Source organism: Vicugna pacos, chromosome 18 (assembly GCF_048564905.1).
Source record: "Vicugna pacos chromosome 18, VicPac4, whole genome shotgun sequence".
Classification (NCBI taxonomy): Eukaryota; Metazoa; Chordata; class Mammalia; order Artiodactyla; family Camelidae; genus Vicugna; species Vicugna pacos.
In genome coordinates, this window is record NC_133004.1 from 26045908 (window position 1) to 26071123 (window position 25216).

Consider the following 25216-nt stretch of genomic DNA (forward strand, 5'->3'; position numbering starts at 1 on the left):
TAGGAAATAATGAAGTTATATTTAAAACATACACAGAACTTCTGCATTTATAATTTCACAAACACATCTGTTTGGCCTTTATGAAAATTTAATAAATTTAACAAAAACAAATGATGGAAATCTGGAAAAACTATCTGGCACATCACTCCATCCAGGTACACAGTATGCAGTCAACAAATATTAAGTGAATCATTATAATTTCTATATTTAAATCAAATATTTATCATTTCAATTTGATTTATGCAGCCTATTAAGTAACACAAGTCAAATTCTTCAATGACCTAAGTCATCAAAAGTCCAATCAGTGTGTCACTTACCTCTTTTTCTTTATGATAACGCAAAAATAGTAGTTTAGATGACGGTATAAATAGTTTTTCTACAAATGATGATGGCAGTTTTGTATTTATCTGTTCAACAATCTAAAAGAACAAAATAAAAGGAAATGAGCTATCAGTTCACAAAAGAATATGGACAAGTCTTAAATGCATATTGCTAAAGGAAAAAAGCCAATCTGGAAAGGCTACATACTGTAGCATTCTAACTGTATGACACTCTAGAAAAGGCAAAACTATGGAGACAGTAAGAAGATCAGTGGTTGTCAGTCATCTGAGAAGAGGGAATGGGAGGAACACAAGGGACTTTTAGGGCAGTGGAACTAATCTGTATGACAGCATAATGGTGAATACACAGCACCACACATTTGTCAAAACCCACAAAATGCACAATACAGAGAGTGAATCCTAAAGTAAACTGTGGACTTCAGTTAATAATACTGTGTCAACTTAGCTCATCAGTACTAATAAATGTACCACAGTAAAGCAAGATATTAATAATAACAGAGGAAAGTACTATGGGGAGAGGTTATATGGGAACTCTGTACTTTCTGCTTAATTTTTCTGTAAACCTAAAAACAGCTCTGGAAAATGGTCTATTATTAAATTAAAAAATAATGTTATATTTTAAGGCCTTAACATTGTTGACATTAAAATGTTTAGATACCTAAATCATGTATCTATATTTACACTTAATCAGGGGTTATTTTTTTACACTGGCAAAGGTTAAGTGTTAACTATGGCAGAAACATTCAGCACAATGTCTTCTAGAATTTGCTTTGAAATTATCCCATTGTGGATGGAGGGAGAGCAAGGAGGAGGCAGAGAGTAGGAGGCCTAGGTGAAACCACATGGGCCATTTGTTTTTAACTATAGAAACTGAGTATTAAGTATGCAGAGATTCATTACACACTATTCTACATTTTCTAAAAAATGGTTCAAAATGTCCATAGTAAACGATGGAGAGAGGGGGAATATTTATGGTTAAAAAAGAATAAAAACTATAAAAAGAAGTTTAATATGGGAAACAAAACATAACAGGGTTTTTCAAAATAGCTATCAAGTACCTTCTCTATAAAGTATTTATCAGGAGTGCTAGATAGTCTTGTGAAGGATGATAATTTCATCCAAAAAATGAATAAAGCTACACTGGGATGAGCTATTAAACACTACAAGTAAATAGGTAATAGGGCAAAAAACTAGGTTATACAAATAAGACTAATTAATGCAAAAAACCCAACAAGGTCTTAATTTCTTCCATATCAATTTAAATTTAAGGGTCTGAATCAATATATTAAAAGGCAACAAAAAAGAATTCATGTACCAATGTGAGTAAATTCAAGACTGAGATGATATAATCTGTACCACAAGTCTGGCAATTCTCCAGTTGATCTAATCCATATGTAATGACCATGTCACAACGTATAGTCATGCTAGGATCCAAGCTGCCGAGCAAAACACCAACACACTCATTAGCAGCTGTCAACACAGCCTCAGAAAAAAACACTTGGTTTGCAGCCGTCACACATCTCATTACTCTGTACAGAACCTGCAAATGGGGAAAACAAGCAGCTTTTTAAAAACATTTATTCTTCCACAGAGTAAGAAAATATTTTCTGTTTAATTCCATTTTAACTGAAAATTAACTGTCTGCCTTCTCAATAGTCTCTTAATATTCTAGTTCTCAGTGGTTGGATAACAAGGGTGTCATTGGTACAGTACGCAAAAAGGATCTTGCTTAAAGAATTCTCAAGTACTATAATGACAGGAAATGGAATTTGCCATCCTGTACTTCCCTCATACCCAGTTCCTACACCCCACCAAAGTCACTAAATGGCTAAACTTGAGAATCCTTAAAATAATCATAAAATACACTCAGAACAGCATGGGAGTAACCTGACATGAGAATAACTTTCCATGGTCTAGCATTTGGGTTTTTTTTTTAATTGAAGTACAGTCAGTTACAATGTGTCAATTTCTGGTGTACAGCACAGTGTCCCAGTCATGTATATGCATACACACATTCACTCTCATATTCTTTTTCATTAAAGGTTATTACAAGATACTGAACATAGCTCCCTGCAGCACTTGGGCTTTTAATCAATCCTTTAAAACTAGTTATCCAAGACAGCTTTAGCTTATGAAAGTTCATGTGCTGATGGTCTCTTTGTAAAGATGAATACTCTCATTCATAATATATAATACTTATTTCAGGATTATGAAAATCTTTTCATTTCCTACCAAAAACCCCACTAAACTATAATAGTCAACATTAATGTACTAAATTCCTATTAAAAATAACTTGGGAAAAAATAGAACAAATTGATACAAAAAGTATTTAAAATTTTCTGTAATATTCAACAACCACTATCACAGAAGTTTTTTTAAACCTACATGGAAGTTTAAAAGGTCTAAAAGACCTTCATAAAAGAGTACATTTAATATATAAAATATCCTAGAAATAGTATGTTTCTTTCCTTTTGGTTTACATCCACTTTTATTTCAATACTGACAAAGTCATGTAAAAATATTAAGCCATTCTAATCAGTTTTAAAATATCAACATGCTGGTTTTAATTATCTTCAGGATCTGACATTTCTGCTGAAAAACACAATTAACTTATCTAGAATTACATATGTAATTAATGTTCTACTTTATCTAGCAATGTGTTCAACAAAAGTAAATGGTCATAAAAACTAAAATTTTATTCTAACCGTAAAAGTTTAATCATTTAGGTTAAATCTTTTATGACTTTATCACACAGGTTTCACCCTTCTTATTCATTCATGTAGAGTTTAAGGATGGAGGTTCATTTCTCACATCCATTATAATGAACCACTCACTGGACTGTAATATCATACAGCTGACACCTGGGGCTGCTGAAATGTGGCAATCTAGCCACCTCAATAATTGGTCTCAGACTACTACATATTTTAAGTTCTTATATCTTTATAGCCTTTGATGTCAGGCTATCAAGTTATTTAATCCTGTCATGCTTAAAGAAAATTACTTTTCGGGAGTTTCTCTATACATGTTATTCTTAGTATTTGAAAACTAAAAGGAGACACAATAATTTAAAAGCAAAAATTAATTATTAGTAAAAAATTAAAGATTTAAAAGTATGTATTAAGAACAAGACTAAATGGACCTACAAAGGACCCCCTAAAAGAAAAGTTCATGGACATTTAAAAATTCAGAGTGGACTTTTTTTTCATGGGGAGATTAGGGGGATGAGGGAGAGTGGGATATGGAATTCTGTACTTTTCTGGCTATTTAAGAAAGTAGCCAGACACATACATACGTGCTAAACAAAGGAAGGGTTAATAACATAGTTCACTAGGTAAAGAGAAGAATTTAAAATAAAAAGCAATTTTCTGGTGATACTAAAGACTACTAAAACTTACATCTGTTACATATGCCTCAGTAATCGGTGGACCCCGAATTGGGCTGAAACGTTCCCCAATGCTCCTCACCACAGTACTGAATACCCGAAGAAGCGCTGCCAGCTTTGGTAGGGACACTGATGGAGGAGGAACGTCTTCATCCACTGACTCCCCAGAGGCCACATGGCTGAGGTCCTAGATGTGAATTCACAGCATTCTTACCGAAGTAGGACATTGTTTAAAAAACAAACAAAAAGCAACTCCCAATTTTTAAATCAATTAACTTTATGATAGATTTTTACAAATAAAGTCAGAAATTTTTGCCACTCCTGAATTGGTTTTTGCTAACAATGTCATTCCAGGTATTCTTTGAGCCAGTCAACTCAACAATACGTTGAACCTGAACAATGAAAGGGTTGGTCTTAAAAACTATACAACATTATAAGAACTATCCTAGTTTTATAATCTAGTTGAGGAAATTAGATATACTCAAAGGAAAAGATAAGCAAAAAATGAGGTACTAGAATTAATATATGCCTACATATAATTAAGCACCAAAACAACCGAAGAAAGTTAGATCTGAGGGATATCAAAGGGAAGTCTCGACAAACTAGAACGGGTGGTTGATGAGCAGATCAGTTTTAAAGATGAGCTAGGAACCAAAACATCCTAGCTGTGGGGGTAAAGAAGCATGTGGAAAGCAAAATATTCCCTCACTTTTCTCTGAAAGGGAGCAAACAGACAGGCACAGTTAAAAGTAGTGAATTTAATTGTTTGCTACAAACAGCGAAAGTATAAAGAAAAGATGAAGCTAAATCTTTACAGAAGGCCTGATCACCAAAAAAGAATCATGCTAATTACCATCTGAGTAAGGAACAAACATTAAGAGATTCAGACATGAGATTTAAGCCATGACGGTGGCCAGGAAATCTGAGAACCAGTAACAAACTTCAGCAACACTGTTAAGTGTCATACTCAAAAGGGGGCTGAAGCCAAGCCTTGTCCTCTGAAGCCAGATCCAAGATTCCCAAAATAAGAAAAAGGAAAGTCTTTATGGGCTTTTCTACAACATCAATTCGCCCTTTTCATAACCAAAAATACAAGAGAAATACAGCTGAAGAAAATGTCTTCAGAAAACTACCAGCTATCAAAATTATTTCAAGCTTTGGGAAATTAGGCATGCATTGTTCTTTGTCCTTCCAGTAATTTTACTAGTAACTTCAAAGCATCTGGAAAAAACATTTTTAATTGCAGTGGTCTTACAATTTTTGCTTAAATGTTAGGTGATCTGAATTATTTTAAAATAAATCTGCCCTGCTTTAGACTTCTATTTTTGTTTTCTTCTTAACTGAATTTTAGGAAATGTCTTAGTATTTTTATTTACTCACCTCAGCATATGCCTCCATGTCCTCCAGAAACTGACCAAGAAGAGTGGTAGAAAATGCAAGATCGGCTACCCAGAATGGCTCCAAACTCTGCAACCACCCTAGAAAGCATGTAAGAAATTTTGAAAGAGTAGAAAAAATTTTTAAGTCCAAGTTAAAAAAAAAATATTTGAGACTTCCTTTAAAAGGGATCTTAGTTTTCAAGTTGCCCATCCTTTAAATATGCCCTACAAAATAAAATTAGGACTGTTAACTTAAATATACTAATGATTAATCACTACCTCTTTTAATGCTGCAGAAATAAAAATTCCCCAGAAATTAAAATACAACCTCATGTTCTCATTTTTTAAAGCGGATTTAATATCCATACTGTCACTACACACATGGCTTAGACTAGAATGCCACAATATACGACCAGCCTGGCTTTCTTCTCCAGGGCCACACCTGGCCACCAAAAGTGTACATTCATCTCGCCAGTGAAAATGGAACCACTCACTCACCAGCGGAACTGAATGAACTACTCTCACCTGTATATCCTAACTTCAGAAGTTTATTGTACCAAATGAACTATGAGAAACTATAGCACCTGGAACATTTTTCCTTTGAAAAGATACATTTAGCTAACAAGTAATCTTCACCAAAATATTTCTCTGAAGCAATTATTTTTCTTGCATTATCAAAAAACAGTTAATTAACCACTGGTCTTTAAGGGACTAGCACTCCTTCCACAATATTTAAGTGACTGGTATATTCTGAATGACTCACCAGACACCTGCTGTGTGAGCGAAGGTTTCTGAGTATGATCTATATGCCATCCGACTAATATATCAACTGTATCCTGGATGAAGACAAAGAGAAGGGAACCAGTCATTTTAAGGTCTTACTGCTACTCCACCTATGGACCATTTCATAGTCAGAGATCCTAGAAAGAGCATTTTATATCCTACCTGCTAGACATTATACGAACTTAAAGGGGGTTAGGGTTGGGGGACAGGGTAGAAGAATGGAATTTTGTTTATGACACTAATGAAATTATTTTTTTTCTTTAATATCTTAAGGTATTGGTGTCAGCAAGTACAAGTGGTATTTTTTATAAAAACAATGTTATTAGATCATTCAATCCTGGGCCCTAAAACATCACTGATTATATGTGAAGGAACAGAAGTTTGTTTTCTATCTACTATCCCAAGTCCTCATACATTCAACCAATCGCTCACCTCATGATCTGAAAAGAAGGGGTCAGGGAACTCACCCTAAAATTAGTGCTGAAAATATGAGGGTAACATCGAGCTACCAAAAGAATGCACTTAACACATTTGCAAAGTAATTCTGGTGTATCCACATTTTCAAGAATGGACTGCAGGCTGGTCATTACAAGCTAAAAAATAAAAGTTACAAACTGTGAACATTTAAGAAAATGGGGAGAAAATAAGCAAATTAGGTTCATTATTTAAGAGTGACTATATTCAAAACTGACTATGATATCAAAGAAATAAATTCTATGGTTTCAGTTCCCCATACTTTTCAATCCACTAATATATTAGGCTGAAAACAAATACTATTTTTTCCTTCTTTAATGTCTGTTAACATTATTCCTAAGTAACATGTTTACATTATTTATAAGTGCTCTCTTCAATACAATGGATGTGATTAAAATTTCAAGTACCAAAACTAAGATGTGCTTGCAAAACTTATCTTTAAAGTACCAGAATTACTTTCCAATTCAAAATAGCAAATGCTGTACAATTTGTGCTTTAAGGTATCAGTACTTGCTTCAATTTGGAATGACTTAGAGAAGATTAGCATGGCCCCAATGGATGAATGTAACATGCAGGTTCATGTTATCACCATATATAAATTTATTTTTTAAATAAATATATGGCATACTGCTTATAGAATATTTTGCAGCTGTTAAAACCCATTTTTTCCCCAAAAGGAAATCTCTTCTTCACAAAAGAATGATTTTATAAATATAGGACTGCTAGAACTAGAAAATCACCATTTTGCAACAGCCAATGTTATAATCTACACAAGGCACAGAATATGAACAGACGCTAAAATCAAGTGAAATATTACAAAGAAAAACAGGATATTCAGAGGGGCTCAGAGTATCATGCCCAGATTACTAATTACAAAGGGAGAAAAAAATAAGCCTTCACAATGGGAAGTTCTGGTTGGTCATCACCTTAAGCAGGAGATGAAACTGTCCATCTCAGAGTTATGTGAATCTGAAGTCATGTGCCTGCTAGTATGATAAAATGATAAGTATGAACCCATGAAGGATTCATAACCAAAATGTTTGAACTGAATCTAATCAAAAAGGAATAATCAGACAAACCCAAAAAAGTAGAACTTTCTACAATATAAGGGAGACAAAATAGGTGCAGAGAACTGATCTTCTTAGGAGAGATTAAAGAGGCACACTGCCATCTTTCAGAGATTAAAGATTCATCAGTGCATGAATCTTGATAGGATCCTGGCTCAGGTAAGACAAAAGCTGTAAAAGGCATCTAGTGGCAATCGCTAAATTTGAATATGGATTGTATTATGTGATAAAATTAATTTTCTTAGGTATGATTTTAATATTGTTGTTATACAGGAGATTAGTCTTAATCTTAGGAGATGTATGCTGAAGTATTTTGGGGTAAACCATCATGATGTGTGTAATTTATTTTCAAATGGTTCAACAAAAAATTGTGCATATGTGTATGTGTAGAAATAAAACTGTAGCAAAATGTTAGTAAGTAACAGTTCTAGGTAAAAGATACATAGGTGTTTATTGTAGTGTCCCATCTGTTTTCTTGTGGATTTGAAATTTTTCAAAATAAATACTTGGGTAAATGTTCATAATATAAAAAATGTATGCAGAATAAGCCAAATTTGGTGTTATGCTTGTTAATTACAGATAATTTTATGAATCCTTCCCAAAATTCTTTTCATCATCTCTTACACAAGGAAAAATGAAATTTTTAAAGAGCAGAATAATTTCTCATGTTTTTTAATTAACCAAAATAAAATATATCATGAATTGTTAAAAAAAAAAGCAAAAATAAAGATATCAAATAAACCTAAAAATACCAAATCTTAATTTTTAAAAACATTGGCTCAATAAAAAATTAATTACTTATAACTTTGCTCAAAATTAAATTGGGAATGATTTTTTTAATAATTCAGATACACAATTTTATATCACATGGAATTAGAATTTTTGACATATTATCAAACGTAAGAACGCCTGAAGTAAGTTGTGATGTTTAGTTTTTGTCTCCTTCAAAAAAATGTGAAGTCCCAGTCTATCTGGCTTTCCTCATGGAGATTCTATTTCCAAATCTACAAATGATTCTAGTACCAAGTAAATTCAAAGGAAAGCTTCCAAAAAACCTAAAAGACAAAATTAAATAATAATAATAATAATAATAATATTTAAAATCTACCTTTAATGTGTATCATTTCCTCAAATTCAGAAAAGGGAATTCTATTTACATCATATGTACTGTCACTAGATAACCCCTATTCTAAGTTTCCTTTCTTCAAGCTCCCCTTCAAGGCTGTATGTTAAGGACAACTTTTTCCCCAAGCCAATCATCAATCCCCCCCGCCCACTCTTACCTGCATTACAGATGAAAAGGCTTTCTTCTCTCCTACAGTCTCTAATGCTCTGTAGGTGGCGCATAAGTAGAGCAGTTTAACTTCATCTTTTACAGATGAGCTAAATTTGCTAAAGATCCATTTGAAGATCTTCTCGGCCTCGTAACTCAGAGAAGCACAAAGAAGGCCAAGACAGCAAGCTCCCTCCTGTCTCAACTCCTGAAGCAATTTGCTACTGTGTTTATTTTAATGCAAACAACAAGAACACAAAGAAACAAAACACACAAAAAGCTTAAGTTTTCCAAGATGACAAGAACGATAGATACATCTTACAACACAATGTCTTAAATAATTTTTTAATTTCTATTCAAACTACACAAAAGGTTGAAGTTGTAGCCACTTTAAGTATTCTCTGTATCCTGCAGTACCCCAAAGTACCTTTTTTAGACTTTATATTTTCTTTTATAGAGTCAATTCTTTACAAATAGTAAGGATAGGCCTAGAAATATAAAACTTGGGCTTCAAATTCCATCTCCAACTACATTAACGGATTCATAGAAAAGGGCAGCAAAAAGTGATCAGATAAAACACACTATATAATTTCTTACTATGTAATGTTCAATATGTAAGAATTATAAAATAGGAAATGGTAATAGTTAAATACAATAAGCTTAAAAAGGATAACACTGAATTAAGTATAATATTAATGATTAACTATATAAAATAAAACCATCAAAAAGCAGTAAGGTTATGCCCTGCTGAGACGAGTTTTGGATGCTTTCCAACACTGCAATTCTTTGGGAATCAGCATAGGAAGAAATGACTGCACACCTTTGGAGAACCCCAGTAATCTCAGAGAATAGCTGGCTTGAATCCACTGTTGCCCAAAGAAGGACGCTCCCTTTTACCTCTACTCTCTAAGCAGTTTCAAAATGCTCTAGTTTACAGAAGTTAATTGCATTCATTCATGCTTGCATTAAGAGTTTATGTCATTCTACAAGTCAATCCTCAATTATTCAGTCATGCTGATAAATTAAAAAAAAAAAAAGAATGGCTTTCCCTTTCAAGTGGATTCCATTTGTATTCAGTGGTAATTAATGTATAAACAACAAATAAAGATGAGAAAAGAACACAGTGAAATATTAAATAGATGTTCATAAATATAAAGTCAATGAATTTATCTTCTTGTATATGTTTAGTAATTTCTAAAAATGTATTTTAAAGTCTTTTAAATTACTTACCTTTCATTAAGCACATCATGTACAGCAGCCAAGATATTATCCAACTGTTTAACTAGTACCTTAAAAAAAATTAATAAAAACTTCAGATTCCTATTCTTTTAAGAATAATATTGTGTACTTTTTTTTTTTTAACTTGTGTTCCCCTCCAAATTATAATTGCACAGCACCTTACTTTCCTTATTATTCCCAGGCCCCAATCAGCATATATCAGGTGTGACATAAGTTTCCTTTCAGACTCTAACAGAAATTTATCCACAGGAAATATACAGCCATGATCACCAATGAAAAAAATAAGCTCAAAAAGCTTGTTTTATTTACTGTGAAATGGATTTTTTAAAAACATGAATTGATTAAGTAGAGAGATATATGAGAAAGCAATATGGTAAAGTGTTAATGACAGAATTTAGATGCTATGGTATTCACTGTAAAATTCTTTCGATTTGCTGCGTATTTTTAAATTTTCATAATAAAATGGGGAAGGACAGATAGAAGAAGCTTGCTTTGGACCATATGTTATTTGATTCACTATACTATTTTCATTCATTTTCTCCTGTTCCATATCAAGTTCTTAATTTAACATTAGGAGAATTACTTGAGGGGAAAGAAATTTGCAACTGTTCCTGCACTTTGTTGTTTTCCTGTTTATTTAGCCCTGGCCACCAGATCAAACTTACCCATGAATAAAGTATGTACCCTCTACCCCAATTTCACATATGAAAAACAAAGAGATAGTCTTGTCCTGGAACACGGTAAAAAAAATTCTGAGGACAGCAGAATAAACGTGTTAAAGGTTAAAAGCACTTTATTGCAGAAGGAACCAACATGGATCCAACATCTGTAGATAAATTACACTTTAGGGGCATTAAGTTATAGATCATCATAATACAGGCCAAATTAACCTTGAATATGAAATCCCTGTTATTTTTTCCTTAGAAGCAAACCTTTTCCCTTCTTAAACCACTCCAGATAACATTAGCTACTGTACTACGGAAATACAAAACTTATCAACATTTCCAAACATATTATACTCACCAGCTTATTTTCTGGTTGCTGAATAAATTCTTTCAACTGCTTTACAGTAGCCAGTCTTCGGTCTCTGTCGTCTTCCCGGGTGATCCTCCGAAGAAGATTCGACAGTCGAGACTCATCAGAATAAGACATCGATCGCTCTGTACATAATATACATTTTATCCACTGAGTATGAATTAGCATAGAAATTTTACAGTCCAAATATTTCGAAGTATATCAAAAATCAGAGTCCACTGGACAATAAAAGCTCAGTGAATGGAGATCCTATAACACTTTTGTTCATCACTACAAACCCAGCCCCAGCACACTGTCAGGCACAGATCCTCAAAAAAGATAAACCTAAGCAAATACCTCATTCCACAGGATCAACTGACAGAGAAAAAAATGCTTAGAAATTATTTTTTTGGATCTGTTCCAAACTGTTTTCAACATCCATGTAAAAGTGTGAATGGGTAAGAAATTTCTATAGGTTAGGGATAAAGTCTTTATCAGGCAGAAACATGCTATATGCTTCTATTTCTCACCTAGGTCTCTCACTGGAGGGGAGTCGCCTGTTCACATCATCATCATTTTCCTAGGACAAAGTTTTGGTGCACTGCAATCACACATTCAGTTCAACCAATGTCTAATTACCACCTACCATGTGCAAGGCACATTGTCATAGGAAAGCGGCAAATCAAACTTTTCTTCCCTTTTTTAATAAAAAGAACAAGCAAGAACGCTAATAAAGATGCATTTAAGGACTAAATTTTTCTTTTTAAATTTTCAGCTGTGCTATTTATCATAATTAACCAGTGTACGTTAACACAAACTACATTAAAGGGTCTGACAGTTTCATTTTTCTCTAAAGCATGAAAGGAAAACTGATACTAAAAGAAAGTATAACATCTCAGAGAAGGAATGAGATTTTTGAAAGTCCCTAGCCTACAGAGTATTTCAGTAAGGATGAATACCAAAAATGTCTTTAGGTTACTAGTCAGGACATCTAGGCTCTATTTACAGTTTCACCACTAGCAAACTGTGTAACTCTGAGCCTGTAAGGAGGAACTAGACTAAATTAGCTTTAGAGTCCCTTTCTAACTCTATCACACCTAAATCTAAGACTTTAAACACTTTTAAGAAACAGTATAGATGGGGGAAGGATAAATTACGAGTTTCAGAGTAACAGATAACACACCACTATATATAAACCAGATAAACAAGGACCTACTGTATAGCACAGGAAACTATATTCAGTTTCTTGTAATAATATATAATGGAAAAGAATCTGAAAAAGAATACATATTTAAATGTATAACTGAATCATTTTGCTATACACCTGAACTAACATAACATTATAAATCAACTATACTTCAATTTAAAAAAGAAAAAAGAAAAAAACACAGCTTAGACTAGTCATTCCACTTTTGAAAATTTACTTAAATTATTTTTCAAAAGCTATATTTAAATAAAGCTATATACCCAAAGATATTCACCAAGATACACACAACTCATACCCCTCACTGGGAAAAAATGGTCATAATCTAAATGCCCCAAGAGTAAGTATATCCGACAGAGTGTATAAACCAGAAATATTGATTTCTTAATCAGCTCTACCAATAAAACAAATTTCTCTTTTAGAAAAAAAAAATGATCATCATTACCTCTAATCCCATGAATTTTCAAGACCCTTTACCTATACATTGAGGCTTGTGTTATAGGCAGAAGTAGGTCACTGTGTATTTAACTTTAGAAAAAGGCCCACTCCATAAACACCCATACCCTCACCATGCCCTAGAGTTCAAGGACTTGCTGCAGTAAGAGCCTACTATACACCACACAGTATTCACCATAATAAGGAAAATCCTTTCTTTAACATCTTACCCAGTCTCCCAATCTTACTTTAAGAGAATTCTCTTTTTTAAAGCATTAAAAACCTTTCTTGTGGGAATTTACTCTAGGAAACAGTTCACAGGAAAAGGAATGCAAACAATTATCACCTGCACATGTTTTTCAACTCACAGTAAGCTAAACCAACTCACACATGTGCAAGGTATTGGTACGAAATTAGGCATTTAAGAAACGTCTCGGTGGAGGTTTGTGTGATTGCCCGCAGTTGGCCCAGCCTTACCCTGTGATTTCCTCATGTCTTTGATGGCTAACGCACGACTGCCATGCTGAATACTGGTGAACTCAGAGCTGGTCACATTGTTAACTCTCAGCTCTTGCCCCAACGACTTCCGACCATAAGTATTTTCCCCAGATCCTCCATTGACACTGTAGCCACCTAAAGACAGCAACATTTACGACCATAAGTATTTTCCCCAGATCCTCCATTGACACTGTAGCCACCTAAAGACAGCAACATTTACGTTATTTCAATAGGGCTCTTGGTTTCACTCAATCAATTCCTGACAGTTTAGATTCTTATGATCCAATCTGCAGCTTACCAGCCTTTGCTTCTACTCTTTCCCTGTGATGCATACCTTGATTCCACTGTGTTGTCTTCAGCAGAAGTTATATAAGGGAAATGAAAACTAAATTAACTCAGATTTTGCACTTTAAAAGTTTAGAAGTCTAGAGGAGAAGCTGTAGTCAGGAAAGACTACGGTCTTAGTGATAATACTGTATTTCAGGGGACAAGGAAACTGCATTTACATATTGCGCGTGTGAAAAGTACATTCAAAAGTTTTTCTCAGTTAAGGGAGTAAACTTATGAAGTTTCAAAACTGGCACTGTGTTTAATATTTATATTTTAAACATATTAGAAGAAAGAGAGGAGTGAAGGAGGGAGAGGCAGGATGTTTAAAAAAACAAACACACACACAAAAATGCCTCTAGGAAGGAAATATATATACCCTTTTCGTCATTCTGTATGTCAGCGTGGACTCTGGTATCATCGTGCCTTTGCCGAGACACCACAGCTGAATTTGAAGGTTGCAGTCCATAAGAAGACCCACCCCTATCTCTGGATGAAGAATATTTTAAATTATCTGGGTCGGCTGATGCACTATCAGTTCTGCAAAGAGAGAAGGGTATAAGGTTACAACTTTAAACAAGCATTTTAACAACCCAAATTACAAATCTTTCTTTTATACAAGCGTCTCTCTTCTCATTACTATTATAAGTAAGCACTCCAGTGTCTAATACGAAGTCTTTCAACAGGGAAGGGATTGTCAGTGGATGAAATACCAGCTTTTTAGTCCCTCCTGCTATTCTAAAGACCCAATTAGAAATATGAGTAACTATCAGGAATAGGTAACCAACTCATCCTGCTTTCCTCAAAACAAGGTTTAGCACTGAAATTTCCACGTCCTAGGAATTCCCTCATTGCCAGACAAACTGAGACAGTTGGTCACCCTGGTCTGGGATTCTTTTCACATGACTTAATAAAAGGAATAATTCTTCCTAAATCTCCTCCTGCCGGGAGAGGGTTAATCCATGGGAAAACTACAGTCTTCCCAGTCACAAAAATAAAAAAAACACTGGCAACCTAATAGGCAGGGGCAATGCGTTACCAAATTATTTTTAAAGTACTACCTCATGGCAATGTGGCATTCTCTCTCTCTCTCTCTCTCTCTCTCTCTCTCTCTCTCTCTCTCTCACCTAAGTTTGTAACTTGACTATTTGGTGAGAAAATAAATTACAGAATGAAATTTGAAAGCAAGCTAAACAGGATAAAATGAAAGAACACATTAGCTGCAAAGATTATTTTAATGTACTACAATACTGAAGACTTCATTGAAGATTCCTTCTATAAAGAGTATCTATTAAAATTATAAAAAGTGATGAAAACAAAAGTAAGGAATCAAGAATCCAATAAAGCTGAAGGTTGCAGTTTGTAATCTATTTGAAATTTAAGTACAGCCTAGAATAATCCCTGATACTTAGATATTAATAAACAAGTGGTGCAGCCCCAGGGTAAAATTAGTATCTTTATCTAAGAATCAGCTCTATGCCTCAACGTCTTCATCAGTAAAATAGGGAACTGAGCTTTATGATTTCATAAGCTTTATTCTTCCTCCATCAACTGTAAGGTATCAAAAAGTAAGACAACATTAACTACTCTGTGTCAGCATATGAAAAATACCAAGAAAAAAAGTGCCTCTACTACTGATATTTCTTCTGAGAGGAACATCTTTCTGGAAAAAAAAATCACTTTATGATACTTACTGAAACACTTTCTGTGCCCATAATTATTCAGAAAAGTTAAGGATGCTAGCAAAAGCAGAAACTAAGCTATTCCTCAACTCCCATGTCCCTCTACCATGTGAAAAAGACTGCAGTGTTTGTGTATATATTTCATTTAGTTTATCATCCTTTTGTTCCCCCCCAAGAATACTACATATGAAACGCTACATAGGCTCAGACACCCTGAGCTGTACCCACTGCAACCGTTAACACAGACATAGACAAACAAATTCAACTGAACGTAAGTACCTAAGTGCACAAGTCTAAATTATTCCTAAAGGCTCTCAATCTGAAACTTGACAAAATTCCATAACCTTAGCATATTAATACAACTAAAGCTTCACAGTGGAATATCTTCAGAGTTCATTTGCAGACAAAGCTCAGAACTTTCAAGATATGAAAAAGTAAAATCTATAGAATTTCAAGACAAAAAAATGTATGAGGATATTTTCTATGCATTTAAATAACTTACACTAAATGGAGCATGAGAACTTTTAAAAACTAATGTAATGACATTCCCTGTGTATCTAAAAACAGTACACTAAATGAGCACCCTGTAATAAACCACAACATACCATTAATTTCTAAAAGGAAATTGAAAAATAAAAAGAGAACTTGTGAACTTTTTCTGGCAGAACATGAACTTGTCTGTATGTATGGTATCTAACACAACCTGGAAAAGTAAGCTGTTAGCAAATGAATGAATAAAATAATTGAGAAACATCAAGATAACTGAAGTCTATTAACATTTAAATGAATACTAAAATATTCTGTATTTCCAGTTTTCATTATGCTTATATATCACACATACCACTCTTACCATTAAGAGTTAAATATCTGTATCCTTTTCTAGTGACACAGCAGTAAACACAAGGCAAGAGAGAATATGGGTTAAAAAAAGATTTGGGCTCAAATCCCAACTCCACCACTGAAAAGGTATGTGCAACTTTGCAGGGGGTACTTAATTTACAAGCAAACCTCAGTTGTCTCTTGCATAAAATGGGGATAATACCCATCTAACATGTAAGGCTATTGCAAGTCTTTAAAGATAATGAATTCTTAAGAAATACTTAGCTTAGAAAGTACACTCAAAGTTATTATGACCATAATACTAAATATACTCAAGGTTTCTAATCTAACAGATAAATAAATATAAGCAGTTCATAAGCCTATGAATATGATCAAAACAAGTTTTTACACTCTAATATACAGCAGTTAATTTTAAGTTCTTCACTGAAGAAATTAGCAATCTACTGCCACCAACAAATCCATTTCTAACTAGGAAGCATTTGATTTCAATCTAAATTGAAAACAAAATAAAACAAAACAGGAAGATTTCTCAATTTGTTAGAAATATATGTTTTTAAATCCCATGAATTATAAACATGAATATTTTCCCTCCCCCAGAATCTGGTTTTTCAGATATACAACAAAAAATTCAGTAGGGTAGAACTACTGTCTCAGAACTGTCTAAAACTCCCTGGTTGCCGGGTTCTTTTTATTACAAAATGATCAAAACATTTCTAACCAGAATTCAAGTTTTAGGTATTCTGAACTCAAAAGCACAAAATGGTTTAGCATTTATATGAATTTATATGAATTTTTATAATATCTAGATGGCTTAGTTCTCAAAAAGTCAGTATCAGGCTTTTAGCACCAACAAGATCATCCCAGTTCAATAAACAGAAAATTGTTAAGAACGGAAATGAGTACTTATAATAAGGCAATCAAAGGCACAAAATAGAAAATGAAAATTTGAACTCAAAGAGGCAGGCATAAATGTTAAGCTAGTTGTAAGGGCTGAAAAAGCTACCATCTGCCAGAATTAGTGTCTCAATTTAGTGATAAAAGAAAATGTTATCTGTTAAGACTAAGTATCCTAGCTAGGATCCAAAAATACCTCCACAGCCACTTTAATACACTAAAAATATTAGAGAGAGAGAGAGGGAAAAAAAAAAAAAAGAAACGCATAAATTCCCCAAAATGATTAAACTGAAGTTAAAGCCTGATGTACATGCCACATGAGAGGTAAGTTTCTAAAGCTCATACCTCAAAAATCGCATACTGTATAATATGGAGCCTTTGTGATGTTTTTGCATCAAGTCAATCTGTAAGACAGTAGTTATAATATTAGTGAAGACAGTGGGTTAAAACATTTTTTGTTCAAACATGAAGCAAATATCATTCATGGGTTAGGTGCTTCTAGTTGCACTATGGCCCTCCAGGGTTCATATGTTGAAGCGAAAATTGAGATGGAACGCCACTCTGTGCCTTAGAGGATAGAGGCTTACTGTGGCAGCAAAAAATTTTTTAGTACAAAAGAGAATTTAAATGTTAACTATAACATACAAATCACACGCAAATATAGTTACTGCTCATTTTAGTTACCTATTCTCAATATACAGAAAATGTAATAAATTTTCAATGACCCAAACCCTCAGAGCTTACATCAACAATTTAGCACATGTTCGGGGATATATACTATCTCCTGGCTAAATGTGGTCTTGTGGTCCAATTCTCATAAGCATTATGAAAAGCAACTAAGGGGCAGGAAAAAAGCCACCCTGGAAGTATAAAGTCAGGGTATTCCCTATCAGGAAGGGTTTCCATAAAGCACCCCAAAATGACTTGATGCAAACACCACACCTTGTGGTGCCACCAAAATAAGCATCATATTGCTTCAAGTTGTTTTTAACTAGGCTTATTAAGGGATTTCACTCACATGGTGAGATCTAATTTGTAATGGATATCAACCAGGAAATGAGATTTGCATTAAAGCCAATGAGCTGGGAATGCATTTATTCTCTAAAGCAATGGTATTCAAAGATACTGTCACTGTCACAAAGCAGTTGTAGGATATGCTGTGAGTTTTTCATACTAACAGTTAATATCACTAAAAATGATTTGCCTTTTAGAAATAAATTCAAGGTTATCCTTGTGATGTCTCTTACTCACCTGGATTCGGGCATGCTTTAAAAAGGATGAGAGAAAAAGTGAAACTATGCAAAATTCTGGGGCTCATGTACATCACACTTTCACATTAAAAACATTGCTCTAAAATGTGAGTCTTTGGCTAAAAATTCATTTGGGAGGCTCAAGGACTTCATTATACTAAACTCTTCCCACCAGAGACAATTATAAGTTCAAATTTAATAAAGCAGAACTGAACTACCATGCCAAAATTATGAATGAATTTACCTCAGTTTTGCAATAATGCAATAATGCAATATTAACAGTTACTATAATTTCGTGATGAAACTTCCTTAGCTACTTAAGTATTAAGTATCTATGATACCAAACCTTAATTTTCTATTTATAGGTTCTTTGTTACCAATTTTTAACCATCAAACCTCAACAGTCACTGCAGCTTCAAAATATCAAAATATATTTAATTACTGTTGTAAAACTGTGAAGAATTTTACCTTGCCCAATTAGCGGTCTGGACTTAAGCTTCAACTTCTGGAAGATAATCTCTAAACTCTTGGATTATAAGGCCTAATAAGAGTGTCCTTGTCTACCTGGGAACTTTGGGCCACACCAGTGTGATCTATGGTGGGGCCTTTGAGTCACATAGATGAGCTCAACCTCCAGAAGGGCTGGAGACTAAGTTCAAGCATTAGGGCAGTTGATCACGGAGCCCCAGGCAAAACTCTGGACACCAAGGCTGGGTTGGTTCCAAGGCTGGCTTCCGTGGGTGGTAATACACCATGTGTATTATCATATATCAATACCAGGAAAGTAATATTGCTCACTACTCCACAAGAAGAAGTTCCACATTTGGAACTCTCCTAGACTCTGCCTTATGTGCCTTTATCCTTGACTGATTTTAATCTGTATCTTTTAGCTGTAATAAACTAGAAGCATGAATAGAACAGCCTTCAATGAGTCCTGCAAGTCCTTCCGGTGAATTAATCCAAGAATGGTCTTCGAGATCCCCAAACTTACAACTGCTGTCAGAAATAAGGGTGGTCTTATGGATATGCTCCCTCTAACTCAGCACCTATATTTAGAATCACTGGGAGGGAAGGTATAGCTCAATGGTAGAGTGCATGCCTAGCATGCACAAGGTCCTGGATTCAATCCCCAGTACCTCCATTAAAAATTAATAAGTAAATAACCTCCCCCCCCAAAAAAATGTTTTTAATAAAAATAAAAATGAATAAAATCACTGAATGCACTCTAACTCAAAATTTTAAAGGTTGTAAATACTGTTTTAAAATAATATCGCTACAAAACATAGTAAAGATTCAACTTCAGTATAGTTTATTTCCCTTCCAAGGAATCTCAAACAATCCCTACTGATAGACCTCTAATCATATTGACCAGAAGGGACAAACAAACCAAGTAACTAGGAGTGTACTATGTTAGATTTTAACCTTTGCTTCATGTGCACAATTGTCTTTGGTGAAAACGCTGAACACACCACTCCCATGTAGTTCTCTGACTACAACTGGGTCTTCAATGTTGCCCATAATCCCCTACCCAGGGTTCTCTGCTTTCCAAAACAGCTTTCAAACTTTCTGCACCTTCCTCCTTCCCTCACGCTACCAGTGATGATCCTACAGAGTCCTGCTACATGAGAAAGCTGTTCTGTAGCACATTCAATAGTAAGAGGTAAATTTTGAGCTTGTATCAAGTCTGGCAAGCAACCTACCCAAGCAGTTTACATACATATATCATATCATTTAATCTGGAACACAATCCTATTGTGATTATTAAAGATGATAACCTATCATCTTACAGATGAGGTAACAGAGATTCCATAAATGACCTTGAGTTGCACAGCTACTTAAAGGCAGAGCAAGAACTCAAACTCAGTTCTAACTCCCAAGTTGTTCAACACTCCACCACTGCCTGACAACTTCCTTCCAATAATCCACAAATTCACCTATATCTGGAAACACAGCCTTTCTTTCCAGTACACTCACATAATGGAACAAGTAAACCTCCTATCTGCTTTAACCTTTTGGATCCATACACTCTTCTGAGGCATGCCCTGGATCTCCAACTTTCCTACTGCTCATCATATCCTCAACATACGAACACATTCAGGGCTTTCCTTTAAAAAAAGGGAAGGGAAGGGAAGGGAAGGGAAGGGGAGGGGAGGGGAGGGGAGGGGAAGGGGAAGTGAGGGGAGGGGAGGGGAGGGGAAGGGAGGGGAGGGGAAGGGAAGGGAAGAGAAGGGAGGGGAGGGGAGGGGAGGGGAGGGGAGGGGAGGAAGAAAGAAAGAAAGAAATCAAAACCTTAACTCTGTTTCTCCTTCTAAATCTAAGTGTTTACATAGACTCTTCACAGCCAAACCTCTTGAGAAAAATTTACCTTCCTTGCCTTCACTCGCTTTTTAACTAACTGTAACCAGGGTCCCACCCTCAACACTCCACTTAAACTATTCCTGCCAAAACAGCAACTGTCACTGGTGGCCTACTTGCCTCTAAAATCCCTTAAGCCCTTTTCAGTTCATTTTGCTCAATGCCCCCTGATGACTTGCTTTTCACAACTCTCTACTCACACTCTTTCTCAATGCCACTCTAAAGGGTATTTTTTTAGTAACTTGAATTCCAGTGCCCTTCTCTACTTTTCCCAATCCAAGTACTTTCTTTCTTCTTCAGTTCCTTCTTTAACCAGTTTAGATGTCATGGCCTATCATTCAATAACTCTTGCCAATTCCTTTAACCTCCCTTAATATTTTCTTCACACCGATCTGGCAAACTCCTAACCCTGGAAAAACCCAATTATCAATTATCCATCATCCACCAGTAAGCACCACATTCCCAGGTCTTCTAAAGTTCATCCCCCAATCTCTACATGCACTATTCAGACCTTGCCATTCTCTTCATTCCGAAGTACTCTCCTAAATCCCTTACACACACACACACATTAAACACACACACATACACAAAAAGGAAAACCATCAACCCCACATCCCTCCAACCAAACAATCTGCACTCGCTCTTTGCAGTCAAACTAAGAATTGTCTCCACTTCCCATCCCATTTTTTTACCTCTACTAGCTCCTCTATCCACACTAATTCAACTCCAGCCCCCACACCTTTGGCAAAACCAACTGAGACCTCCAGGTTGCTAAATGCAAGATATATTTCAGGCTGCTTCTTACTTATTCTCTCACAGCAGTTTTCACAGGGCTGCGGAGAATGGCTGAGCAGGTTGTGGCCTGCACAAAGGTGCCCTGCAGAGGAATAAAGTGAGCTGACTGAGAATTTCTTTTTAAAATCCTTACAATAACCCGTGCTCAGATCCCGAGAATTCAAAGTAACCAAATTCTTCTTTTCCTTTGGCTTATAGGATGTTATACTCTGCATTTCTTCCTACCTCTCTAGTTGTGCTTTTTCAGGAACCTTGAAAGTTTGCTCAGCCTCCTCTACCAAACCACTAAATCTTGGAGTTTCTCAAAGCCTGGCCTTTGATCCCTCTACTCATCTCACTTGGTACTCTCTCCCTCAATCTATGCTGATGGCAGTACTCATCACTTGTATGACACTGACTCCCAAATCTTGGCCTCCACCATAGTTGCCCACTCTGAGGCCCAGACCTATATATCCAACAGTTCAAAAAAACAATCTTAATGTTCTAATGCCTCAAACACAACAACTGGCTTCTTTCCTCTTAGAACTCCCATTATAAAAAATGGTAACATCATCAGCTATTTTCCAATAAATGGCACTATTTGGTCTGTCAGACATAGTATGTTCCCCACCTCCAATTCTTATCTCTATCCCATTTCTCCTCCATATTGCAACACAAACAATTCTTATAAAATCTGATGTCCTTCATTTATCATCTTATGTATCTTACTTCCCTTTTCAGCCAAATCTCTATATCCCCGTAGTCCTTTTACACTCCATGCCCCATCCATCCCAATCTTTCAGTGCCCTAGAAAGAATCTCCTTGCTCAGTCTCTGCCTGGCACAGCCTCATTCTCAGCCCTCCCTGACCCTAGCTAATTTCTTTGTCCTTCAAGCTTCAGCTTTTCTTTGCAAAGTTTCTGATTCCCTTGAGGCTGGCTAGTAGTCCCTGCTATATAAGTGCCATTGGAGAATCTAATAGTTTCCTTAGCTCTTACATCATTTGAGAAGCTTATTTAAACTGTGTTCTGCCAGGAGACTGTAGATACCAGAAGGGCAGGAGTCTGTCAATGTTGCTGATCATTGTAACCCCACTCCCGAGATGGCACACAAATTACTTACTGTCTAAGTGATTCCCTACTATCATAACTGAGGCCTTTCTCTTGACTCTGTAATGCAGTCCCCTAACCTAACCCAACACCAACTTTTCTTAACCCAGAACCCCTACTCCCTCTCCAAAACGTTCTATTAAGATCAACAAGGCGTGGGGATACAGCTCAGTGGCAGAACCTACACTTAAAGTACATGAGGTCCTGGGTTCAATCCCCAGTACCTCCATAAAAATAAAATCAACAATATTTTCTTGATTATTTTCTACAACACAAGCAGTAATTAAAAGCTAATGACTTCAAAAGGTGAACTAAGATAGTTCCAGTCCTCTCAAATTTACAATCTAAAATGAAAAGAACTGTAAGTCAGCATAAGTTCCAATCAGGAGTATAAAATGCTCTGTGATTTCAGGGGAAAAAAAATCCCATCATTCAGCTCCCTCTTCAAACTCTTACAGCACTCAAAGTGTGTACCACACTAGCTTGCATTTTAGTAGGTATATAATAGCTTCAATTTGCTCACTTGAGATGTTAGTATTAAAAGCAGTTACCTAGTACCACACACCTTTCATAGAGAAAAGAGAACAGCACAGTCGTTGCTGCATGGAGAGGGAAGGGGAACTGACTAGAAAATGATCTTGGATCAAAATCCACTACATCCATTTAAATTAAGTAAAAATTTCATCTTCTAAGTTAAAACTTCCATAACTAAAATTTGGTCTATGTACATGATCTTCAGAGTAACTTTTCTGAACACAAAAAAAATCCAGTAATAGAAAAGGATGGCTTCAGCAATATATTTCAATGAATTTTAAAATTCTACCTACTTAATATGCATTTTAAAAGCCTTATTTATTTTTGTGCAAAGGACACTATCAAGAGTGAAAACTCAATTCATGTACAACTGAAAAATTGTGCTCTATACTGGAAATTGACACAACACTATAAACTGACTATAACTTAATAAAATAAAATTTTAAGAAGAGTGAAAACTCAGAGAAAATATCTGCAAATTATATATCTCATAAGAATCTAGTACCCAAAATATATAAAGAATTCCTATAACTCAACAAAAAGACAAACAATCCATTTAAAAATGGGCAAGACTGGAACAAATATATTTCTCCAAAGACATTCAAATGGAAAATTAGCACATGAAACGTTGCTCAACATCGTTAGTGATTAGGAAAACCACAATGAGAAATCACACCACTAGGATAACCATAATTTTTTTAAAGAAACAGAAAACAACTAATACTGTGAGAGGTAGAGAAACTGGAACCCTCATATATTACTGGTGAGAATGCAAAATGGCACAAACCACTTTAGAAAATAGTTGGCAGTTCCTCGAAAAAATTAAACATAGAATTACCACAAGATCCAGCAAATTCACTTCTAGGTATATGCCCAAAAGAATTGAAAACAGGTGTTCAAACAAAAACTTGTTCATGAATGTTTATCACCACAGTATTCACAATAGCAAAAAGACAGAAACCCAAATGTCCATCAAAGGAATGGATAAACAAACTGGTATATCTATACCATGGAAGATTATTCAGCCATACCTGCTACAACATGGATGACCCTTGAAAATGTTACAGTAAATCAAAGAGGCCAGACACAAAAGGCTGGACACAAAAGGCTACATATTATATGATTCCATTTATATGAAATATTCAGAATAGGCAAATCCATAGAAAAAGCAGATTTGTAGTCGCCAGCAGCTGAGAGGAGGGGAAAATAGGGAGTGACTGCTTAATTTGTACTGGGTTTTCATTTGGGACGATAAAAATTCTGGAACTGATCATGGTTGCACACATTGTGAATGTACTTAATACCACTAAATTGTGAAATACTACATTTTACGTGTATTTTACCAATATTTTTTAGAACCTTATTTATAACATTCTTGAAAAGGCAAAATTATAAAGAAAAAAGACCAGTGGTTACCAAGGACTGGGAAAAGCTGACTACATAAGGGCACAGGGAAACGTTGGGGGATGACAGAAGTATTCTATGGCTTGACTGTGGTGGTCACAGTTACAATACTATCCAGTACTGTCAGAACTTGAAGAACTCTACAGCATGTAAATCATACCTCAATAAACCTGATTTAAAGGAAATAGTGTATTTCTTTATAGTAAACACATAAAAGTATTGAGTTATTAATAACTGATTTATTTTTCATAATTCAGTGTTTCATGTCTTATATTGTCTAACATATTTAGTAGCCATTCTCAATGGAAAAGCAGAAATGTATCACTGGTTTAAAGTCACCATGCTTTCTATGAAACCAAAGACTGCTAGTGTCCAAATTAATCAGGCATAAGAGCTGAAACTTTAAAGCTTGGGAAGGATTAACCTAGCCAAGGTACAGTAAGAAATAAAACTGCACTCATGTCAGTAAAAGAGTTGTTACCTATACTAAGATTAAAAGTTCTCGATTTCCAGCAAAATAGCCATTTTACTCTTTATCAATGCCTGAGGTAAGTCTTTATAGCACTTTATTTAAAAAAAAACAAACACCTAATAAATTCTTAATATTTTATTGCCTAGCCATTTGATAGCTTTCAAAAAAATTTAAAGAGTCAAAGCACTATAGCTGACAAAATCAGAAGCTTATGGGCCAAGAGAGATTGGCAATCCACTTATGATTTATTTTATATATTTAAGTATTCTGAAGTCCTATATCTCATCTGGCATAAATTTATATCTTACTAGGCATTAAGAATATTGATAGTCAAGAAGGCTGGTATGCTTTTAACCTCTGATACAAACATGAATTCAATGTTCAGCATTTAACAAAAATAATTTTGTTTATGCTAAATAATCATTCACCTAAAGGCTCCTGGATCTAAGGCTCCACATTAATTTGACTCACTTTCTTCCTGGCCTTT

General features: G+C 35.0%; 1 protein-coding gene across 5 annotated transcripts in view; it reads right to left on the reverse strand.

The window, feature by feature from the left end:
* SMG1 (SMG1 nonsense mediated mRNA decay associated PI3K related kinase) overlaps positions 1–25216 on the reverse strand; it is an 87773-nt gene that overhangs the window by 50883 nt on the left and 11674 nt on the right. For 3 of the 5 annotated variants that reach the window (XM_072942676.1, XM_072942674.1, XM_072942678.1), the window contains exons 2-12: positions 13796–13956; positions 13069–13224; positions 10962–11098; positions 9930–9988; positions 8710–8923; positions 6353–6478; positions 5866–5938; positions 5104–5201; positions 3737–3910; positions 1657–1881; positions 318–419 (exon numbers count right to left, since the gene is read on the reverse strand). In XM_072942676.1, the coding sequence (XP_072798777.1) occupies positions 318–419; positions 1657–1881; positions 3737–3910; positions 5104–5201; positions 5866–5938; positions 6353–6478; positions 8710–8923; positions 9930–9988; positions 10962–11098; positions 13069–13224; positions 13796–13956 (1525 nt within the window). Of the gene's footprint in view, positions 1–317; positions 420–1656; positions 1882–3736; positions 3911–5103; positions 5202–5865; positions 5939–6352; positions 6479–8709; positions 8924–9929; positions 9989–10961; positions 11099–13068; positions 13225–13795; positions 13957–17177; positions 17237–25216 lie in introns of all 5 variants that reach the window. The other 2 variants (XM_072942675.1, XM_072942677.1) reach the window with 1 other exon arrangement.